This window comes from Scyliorhinus torazame, chromosome 2 (genome assembly GCF_047496885.1).
Source record: "Scyliorhinus torazame isolate Kashiwa2021f chromosome 2, sScyTor2.1, whole genome shotgun sequence".
Lineage (NCBI taxonomy): Eukaryota > Metazoa > Chordata > Chondrichthyes > Carcharhiniformes > Scyliorhinidae > Scyliorhinus > Scyliorhinus torazame.
The window spans coordinates 405,497,445-405,506,701 of record NC_092708.1 but is presented as its reverse complement, the minus strand read 5'-3'; the positions used below and the strand labels follow the sequence as shown (position 1 = coordinate 405,506,701).

The 9,257-nt window shown below is 51.5% G+C and overlaps 1 protein-coding gene across 1 annotated transcript; it reads left to right on the top strand.

The window, feature by feature from the left end:
• The first annotated feature begins 318 nt into the window (after positions 1-318).
• LOC140407737 (G patch domain-containing protein 2-like) lies at positions 319-7,768 on the top strand. Its single transcript, XM_072495030.1, has 2 exons — positions 319-385; positions 7,072-7,768. The coding sequence occupies exon 2, from the start codon at positions 7,082-7,084 to the stop codon at positions 7,766-7,768; it is 687 nt and encodes a 228-aa protein (XP_072351131.1). The 5' UTR covers positions 319-385; positions 7,072-7,081.
• Positions 7,769-9,257: the final 1,489 nt, after the last annotated feature.

The window sequence follows — 9,257 nt, the reverse complement described above, 5'->3', positions numbered from 1 at the left end:
TTTAACCACAATCGACAATGGTTTCATGGTCATCATTCGACTTTTAATTCCAGATTTTCTAATTGAGTTCAGTCTGGATCGCCTGCTGAGGAGGGAGTTGGCCTTGGGTCTGGAGGGCAACAGTCTGGGTCTTCGGACACCAGTCCGCCAGAACCTCCACATAGCTCGGGTTATAATGCAGAGATTATTAACTTGGAGGTTCTGCTTTTTAATGGAATGGCGAACTCCTCCCGCTCTCCATGCACAACCTCCTTCCGCTCCTTTCATTTTGTTTCCTACATTTCCGCAAAGAGTGAGAAGAGAGCCAGGAGTTTGCAGAGAGTGCAGCTGACTGGGAGCAGAGTCGGAGGTCCAGTTGGTCCACAGGGCAGCTATATTCTGTAAGGTAAGAGGGGATGGAGGCTAGGCCAGTTGCATGCTCCTCCTGTAGGATGTGGGTGGTGAGGGATACCACCGGTGTCCCCACTGACTATACCTGCCGGGAGTGCACCCAACTCCAGCTCCTCAGAGACCGTGGGAGGGAACTGGAGCTGAAGCTGGATGAACTTCAGATCATCCGGGAGGCAGAGGGGGTGATAGAGAAGAGTTACAGGGAGGTAACCACACCCAAGGTACAGGACAAGAGTAGCTGGGTTACAGTCAGGGGAAAGAAAACAAACAGGCAGACAGTGCAGGGATCCCTCGTGGCCGTTCCCCTTCAAAACAAGTATACTGTTTTGGATGCTGTTGGGGGGGATGACCTACTGGGGGAAGGCCCTAGCGGCCAGGTCTCTGGCACTGAGTCTGGCTCTGGGGCTCAGAAGGGAATGGGGGAGAATAGAAAAACAATAGTAGTAGCAGATTCAATGGTTAGGGGAATAGATAAAAGATTCTGTGGTCGCGAGCGAGACTCCCGGAAGGTATGTTGTCTCCCGGGTACCAGGGCCAGGGATGTCTCGGATCGTGTCTTCAGGATCCTTAAGAGGGAGGGGGAGCAGCCAGAAGTCGTGGTGCACATTGGTACCAACGACGTAGGTAGGAAAAGGGGTGTGGAGGTAATAAACAAGTTTAGGGAGTTAGGCTGGAAGCTAAAAGCCAGGACAGACAGAGTTGTCATCTCTGGTTTGTTGCCGGTGCCACGTGATAGCGAGGCTAGGAATAGGGAGAGTGTGCAGTTGAACACGTGGCTGCAGGAATGGTGTAGGAGGAAGGGCTTCAGGTATTTGGATAATTGGAGCACATTCTGGGGAAGGTGGGACCTGTACAAGCAGGAAGGGTTGCATCTGAACCAGAGGGGCACCAATATCCTGGGAGGAAGGTTTTCTAGTACTCTTCGGGAGGGTTTAAACTAATTTGGCAGGGGAATGGGAACCGGATTTGTAGTCCAGCAACTAAGCTAGCCGATATTCAGGATGCCAAAGCGTGTAATGAGGCAGTGGGGAAGGGAACACTGACAGGAGAGTACTTGCAGGCACGGAGATGGGTTGAAGTGTGTATACTTCAACGCAAGAAGCATCAGGAATAAGGTGGGTGAACTTAAGGCATGGATCGGTACTTGGGACTACGATGTGGTGGCCATCACGGAAACTTGGATAGAAGAAGGGCAGAAATGGTTGTTGGAGGTCCCTGGTTATAGATGTTTCAATAAGATTGGGGAGGGTGGTAAAAGAGGTGGGGGGGGGGGGGCGGGGTGGCATTGTTAATTAGAGATAGTATAACAGCTGCAGAAAGGCAGTTCGAGGAGTATCACCCTAATGAGGTAGTATGGGTTGAAGTCAGAAATAGGAAAGGAGCAGTCATCTTGTTAGGAGTTTTCTATAGGCCCCCCAAAAGGAGCAGAGATGTGGAGGAACAGATTGGGAAACAGATTTTGGAAAGGTGCAGAAGTCACAGGGTAGTAGTCATGGGTAACTTAAACTTACTGATTAGTAAGTTTGCAGACGACACAAAGGTTGGTGGAATTGCGGATAGCGATGAGGACTGTCGGAGGATACAGCAGGATTTAGATTGTTTGGAGACTTGGGCGGAGAGATGGCAGATGGAGTTTAATCCGACAAATGTGAGGTAATGCATTTTGGAAGGTCTAATGCAGGTAGGGAATATACAGTGAATGGTAGAACCCTCAAGAGTATTGAAAGTCAGAGAGATCTAGGTGTACAGGTCCACAGGTCACTGAAAGGGGCAACACAGGTGGAGAAGGTAGTCAAGAAGGCATATGGCATGCTTGCCTTCATTGGCCGGGGCATTGAGTATAAGAATTGGCAAGTCATGTTGCAGCTGTATAGAACCTTAGTTAGGCCACACTTGGAGTATAGTGTTCAATTCTGGTCGCCACACTACCAGAAGGATGTGGAGGCTTTAGAGAGGGTGCAGAAGAGATTTACCAGAATGTTGCCTGGTATGGAGGGCATTAGCTATGAGAAGCGGTTGAATAAACTCGGTTTGTTCTCACTGGAACGACGGAGGTTGAGGGGCGACCTGATAGAGGTCTACAAAATTATGAGGGGCATAGACAGAGTGGATAGTCAGAGGCTTTTCCCCAGGGTAGAGGGGTCAATTACTAGGGGGCATAGGTTTAAGGTGAGAGGGGCAAGGTTTAGAGTAGATGTACGAGGCAAGTTTTTTACACAGAGGGTAGTGGGTGCCTGGAACTCGCTACCGGAGGAGGTGGTGGAAGCAGGGACGATAGTGACATTTAAGGGGCATCTTGACAAATACATGAATAGGATAGGAATAGAGGGATACGGACCCAGGAAGTGTAGAAGATTGTAGTTTAGTCGGGCAGCATGGTCGGCACGGGCTTGGAGGGCCGAAGGGCCTGTTCCTGTGCTGTACATTTCTTTGTTCTTCCCAAACATTGAGTGGAAACTCTTTAGATCAAATAGTTTGGATGGGGTGGTGTTTGTGCAGTGTGTCCAGGAAGCTTTTCTAACACAGTATGTAGATTGTCTGACCAGAGGGGAGGCAATTTTGGATTTGGTACTTGGTAAAGAACCAGGGCAAGTGGTAGATTTGTTAGTGGGGGAGCATTTTGGAGATAGTGACCACAATTCTGTGACTTTCACTTTAGTAATGGAGAGGGATAGGTGCGTGCACCAGGGCAAGGTTTACAATTGGGGGAAGGGTAAATATGATGTTGTCAGACAAGAATTGAAGTGCATAAGTTGGGAACATAGGCTGTCAGGGAAGGACACAAGTGAAATGTGGAACTTGTTCAAGGAACAGGTACTACGTGTCCTTGATATGTATGTCCCTGTCAGGCAGGGAAGAGATGGTCGAGTGAGGGAACCATGGTTGACAAGAGAGGTTGAATGTCTTGTTAAGAGGAAAAAGGAGACTTATATAAGGCTGAGGAAACAAGGTTCAGACAGGGCATTGGAGGGATACAAGATAGCCAGGAGGGAACTGAAGAAAGTGATTAGGAGAGCTAAGAGAGGGCATGAACAATCTTTGGCGGGTAGGATCAAGGAAAACCCCAAGGCCTTTTACACATATGTGAGAAATATGAGAATGACTAGAGCGAGGGTAGGTCCGATCAAGGACAGTAGCGGGAGATTGTGTATTGTGTCTGAAGAGATAGGAGAGGTCTTGAACGAGTACGTTTCTTCTGTATTTTCAAATGAGAGGGGCCATATTGTTGGAGAGGACAGTGTGAAACAGACTGGTAACCTCGAGGAAATACTTGATAGGAAGGAAGAAATGTTAGGCATTTTGAAAAACTTGAGGATAGACAAGTCCCCCGGGCCTGACGGGATATATCCAAGGATTCTATGGGAAGCAAGAGATGAAATTGCAGAGCCGTTGGCAATGATCTTTTCGTCCTCACTGTCAACAGGGGTGGTACCAGGGGATTGGAGAGTGGCGAATGTCGTGCCCCTGTTCAAAAAAGGGACGAGGGATAACCCTGGGAATTACAGGCCAGTTAGTCTTACTTCGGTGGTAGGGAAAGTCATGGAAAGGGTACTGGGGGATAGGATTTCTGAGCATCTGGAAAGACACTGCTTGATTAGGAATAGTCAGCACGGATTTGTGAGGGGTAGGTCTTGCCTTACAAGTCTTATTGAATTCTTTGAGGAGGTGACAAGCATGTGGATGAAGGTAAAGCAGTGGATGTAGTGTACATGGATTTTAGTAAGGCATTTGATAAGGTTCCCCATGGTAGGCTTATGCAGAAAGTAAGGAGGCATGGGATAGTGGGAAATTTGGCCAGTTGGATAACGAACTGGCTAACCGATAGAAGTCAGAGAGCGGTGGTGGATGGCAAATATTCAGCCTGGATCCCAGTTACCAGTGGCTTACCGCAGAGATCAGTTCTGGGTCCTCTGCTGTTTGTGATTTTCATTAATGACTTGGATGAGGGAGTTGAAGGGTGGGTTAGTAAATTTGCAGATGATACGAAGATTGGTGGAATTGTGGATAGTGAGGAGGGCTGTTGTTGGCTGCAAAGAGACATAGATAGGATGCAGAGCTGGGCTGAGAAGTGGCAGATGGAGTTTAACCCTGAAAAGTGTGAGGTTGTCCATTTTGGAAGGACAAATATGAATGCGGAATACAGGGTTAACGGTAGAGTTCTTGGCAATGTGGAGGAGCAGAGAGATCTTGGGGTCTATGTTCCTACATCTTTGAAAGTTGCCACTCAAGTGGATAGAGCTGTGAAGAAGGCCTATGGTGTGCTAGCGTTCATTAACAGAGGGATTGAATTTAAGAGCCGTGAGGTGATGATGCAGCTGTACAAAACTTTGGGAAGGCCACATTTGGAGTACTGTGTACAGTTCTGGTCGCCTCATTTTAGGAAGGATGTGGAAGCTTTGGAAAAGGTGCAAAGAAGATTTACCAGGATGTTGCCTGGAATGGAGAGTAGGTCTCACGAGGAAAGGTTGAGGGTGCTAGGCCTTTTCTCATTAGAACGGAGAAGGATGAGGGGCGACTTGATAGAGGTTTATAAGATGATCAGGGGAATAGATAGAGTAGACAGTCAGAGACTTTTTCCCCAGGTGGAACAAACCATTACAAGGAGACATAAATTTAAGGTGAATGGTGGAAGATATAGGAGGGATATCAGAGGTAGGTTCTTTACCCAGAGAGTAGTGGGGGCATGGAATGCACTGCCTGTGGAAGTAGTTGAGTCGGAAACATTAGGTACCTTCAAGCGGCTATTGGATAGGTACATGGATTACGGTAGAATGATATAGTGTAGATTAATTTGTTCTTAAGGGCAGCACGGTAGCATTGTGGATAGCACAATTGCTTCACAGCTCCAGGGTCCCAGGTTCGATTCCGGCTTGGGTCACTGTCTGTGCGGAGTCTGCACATCCTCCCCGTGTCTGCGTGGGTTTCCCCCGGGTGCTCCGGTTTCCTCCCACAGTCCAAAGATGTGCAGGTTAGGTGGATTGGCCATGATAAATTGCTCTTAGTGTCCAAAATTGCCCTTAGTGTTGGGTGGGGTTACTGGGTTATGGGGATAGGGTGGAGGTGTTGACCTTGGGTGGGGTGCTCTTTCCAAGAGCCGGTGCAGACTCGATGGGCCGAATGGCCTCCTTCTGCACTGTAAATTCAATGATAATCTATGATTAATCTAGGACAAAGGTTCGGCACAACATCGTGGGCCGAAGGGCCTGTTCTGTGCTGTATTTTCTATGTTCTATGTTCTAACCCACGCCTCCGCAGCCCCCCATTTTCACTTACCTTTAATGCAACAGTACGATGATGTCAGGATGGGGCGGTCTGCCCCGCTGGGCTCTGGGTCTGCCCCGCTGGGCTCTAGGTCCCCCCCGCTGGGCTCTGGGTCCCCCCCGCTGGGCTCTGGGTCCCCCCCGCTGGGCTCTGGGCCGCTGGGCTCTGGGTCCCCCCCCCCCCCCCCGCTGGGCTCTGGGTCTGCCCCGCTGGGCTCTGGGTCCCCCCCGCTGGGCTCTGGGCCGCTGGGCTCTGGGTCCCCCCCCCCCCCCCGCTGGGCTCTGGGTCTGCCCCGCTGGGCTCTGGGTCCCCCCCGCTGGGCTCTGGGCCGCTGGGCTCTGGGTCTGTGCACTGCTAGATCCAGCGGATGGGGCGCGAATGGGACGGCCCGAGTCCTGAAAGCTGATCGCAGCGGCATTTTTCAAAGCTGGTTGCGGCCATTGGGCATTTCTTCCTAATCTTTTATTAGTGTCACAAGTGGGCTTACATTGGCACTGCGATGAAGTTACTGTGAAAAGCCCCTAGTCCCCACACTCCGGCGCCTGTTCGGGTCACAGAGGGAGAATTCAGAATGTCCAATTCACCCAACAATTCACCGGTGGGAGAGAATTCCACAAGTTCACAACTCTCTGAGAGAAATTCTTCCTCATCTCAGTCCTGAATGGCTGACCCCTTACTCTTAGGCTGTGACCCCCTTGTTCTGGACGTCCCCAACATCGGGAACATTCTCCCCACAGAGCCTGTCCAGTACCATCAGGGTTTTATATGTTTCTATGAGATCCCCTCTCATTCTTCTAAACTCCAGTGAGTACAAGCCCAGTCGATCCAGTCTCTCTTCATGTGTCAGTCCTGCCATCCCAGGAATTAGTCTGGTGAACCTTCGCTGGACACCCTCAACAGCAAGAATGTCCTTCCTCAAACTAGGAGACCAAAACTGCCACAATACTCAAGGTGTGGCCCCACCAAGGCCCTGTATAACTGCAGCAAGACATCCTACTCCTATACTCAAATCCTCTCGCTATGAAGGCCATTGGCTTCCCTCACCGCCTGCTGTACCTTGTCAAGGCCTTGGAAAGGGTGAAGAGGAAATTGATTGGAATTTAACAGGGTACGAGAGACTTCAATCACAGGCAGAGAATAGACAAGTTGGGATGTTCTCCTTGGAGCTGTGAAATCTGAGGGAACATCTTTGTGATCGGGAAGGGCGGTGAAATCAGATTCAGTGGGAATTTGTGAAAGGGAATGGGGGGAACATTTTACAGGATTATGGGGAAGAACAGGGGACTGGGAATGATTGAATCGTTCTTCCAATGAGCTGGCACAGACACGATGGTCGAATGCCCACCTGTATTCTGCGATTGTGTTGACGCTGACATCCGTGCTTCTCTAATTCCTGTTCCCTCCTGTGGTCTTTCCCAGACGCTGTGTAATGGATGAGCTAGCCCACGACCTGGCATCTGCACTGGACGAGACGTCAGAACAGAACCTGCTGGAGCAGGAAATCTGGGATGGACCCGTGCTGTGTCCACGGCAACAGCAGAGACGGCAAGCGCGCAAACGAAGGGGGCGGAAACGGCGCTCAAATTCCAACCACTCGCTGGACTATGCCCGCTGCTACAGTGAGGCGTCAGAGTCCAGCCAGGACGAGGTGGGGGGTGGGGGAGGGATCGCAGGCGGGGGAGGTGGCAGCGACTCGGACGATGATGGGGCAGTGGTGAAGAGACTGTCCTCTCTCAATGTCACGCTGAAGGGCAAGTACCACACTTGGCACGAGTCAGATTCCTTCACTGAGAATACACCTGGGCAGCCACTGCGGCGGCGACGTAAGGTCAAACGGGTCACCTCGGGGGGTGCGGGTGATGTCAGCGCTACCCTGCAGAAGAAGCTGAAGGTGTCGGAGCCGGAGCCAGGGTCTCAGCCCCCTCCCTGTCCTCTGAAAAGCCCCTGCCAACACAAGAAACAACGTCTGTGCAAGACCCCCCCAGAGGAGTCCTGGCTGAGCCCCGAGGTGCTGTCCGTCCAGCCGTGTCTTCGTTTGGAGCAAGCCCACAAGGAAGGAATGCTCTGTGAAACCGAGGAACAGAAAGCTTCAGATGAGAACATGACTGACAGGTAATCCCATTCTCTCTCGTCCCTGGTCCTTGTGATGCACTGGGCTGAACTCTCACCTCTGAACCAGGAGCCGCTGGGTTGAGGTCCAACTCTTCAGATGTGACGGCAAAATGCCAGCCTGACAATGTTCTGAGGGGGATTCAGATTGCCCCCTTTCGGACGGCACGGTAGCACAGTGGTTAGCACTGCTGCCTCACAGCTCCAGGGTCCCAAGTTCGATTCCCCGCTGGGTCACTTTTTTTAAAAAATATGTTAATCAAGAATTTTTTAACAGAATTTTCAACCATATAAACAACCCCCCCCCCCCCCCCCCCCCCGTAACAAAAAAGAAGAAAAAACTCGCATAGCAAGACATAAACATGGCAAGTCAATATGATACAGAACTTTGTACATTGGATTCCCCCCGTACATATCAGTTTTCCGTTTTTGTTTTTCTTGCTCAGATGCCCCCCCGGAGAACCCCCCTTCCCCCCCCCCCCCCCCACAGAAAGAGATGTGTCTCCCCCCCCCCCCGGGTTGCTGCTGTCCGACCTTCCTCTAACGCTCCACGAGATAGTCTAGGAACGGTTGCCACCGCCTGTAGAACCCCTGCGCAGACCCTCTCAAGGCAAACGTAATCCTCTCCAACTTTATGAACCCAGCCATATCATTTATCCAGGCCTCCAGGCTGGGGGGCTTCACCTCCTTCCACAATAACAAGATCCTTCGCCGGGCTACTAGGGACGCAAAGGCCAGAATTCCGGCCTCTTTCGCCTCCTGCACTCCCGGCTCATCCACTACTCCGAATATTGCTAGCCCCCAGCTTGGCTTGACCCGGACTTTCACCACCTGAGATATTGCGCCCGCCACTCCTCTCCAGAACCCCTCCAGTGCCGGGCATGACCAAAACATATGGACATGGTTCGCCGGGCTCCCTGAGCACCTTCCACATCCGTCCTCCACCCCAAAGAACCTACTCAACCTCGCCCCCGTCAAGTGCGCTCTGTGGACCACCTTAAATTGTATCAGGCTAAGCCTGGCACACGAGGAAGAGGAATTAACCCTGCTTAGGGCATCAGCCCACAGCCCCTCCTCAATCTCCTCCCCCAGCTCCTCTTCCCATTTACCCTTCAGCTCCTCTACCAGCGCTTCCCCCTATTCTCTCATCTCCTGGTATATCGCCGACACCTTGCCCTCCCCGACCCATACGCCCGAAATCACCCTGTCTTGAATCCCCTGTGCCGGGAGCAGCGGGAATTCCCTCACCTGCCGCCTAACAAACGCCCTCACTTGAATGTACCTGAAGGCATTTCCTGGGGGTAGCCCAAATTTCTCCTCCAGCGCCCCTAAGCTCGCAAACGCCCCATCGATGAACAGGTCCCCCATTCTTCTAATCCCTGCCCGATGCCAGCTCTGAAACCCCCCGTCCATCCTTCCTGGGACAAACCGATGGTTATCCCTAATCGGGGACCACACCGAGGCTCCCGTCGCACCCCTGTGCCGTCTCCACTGCC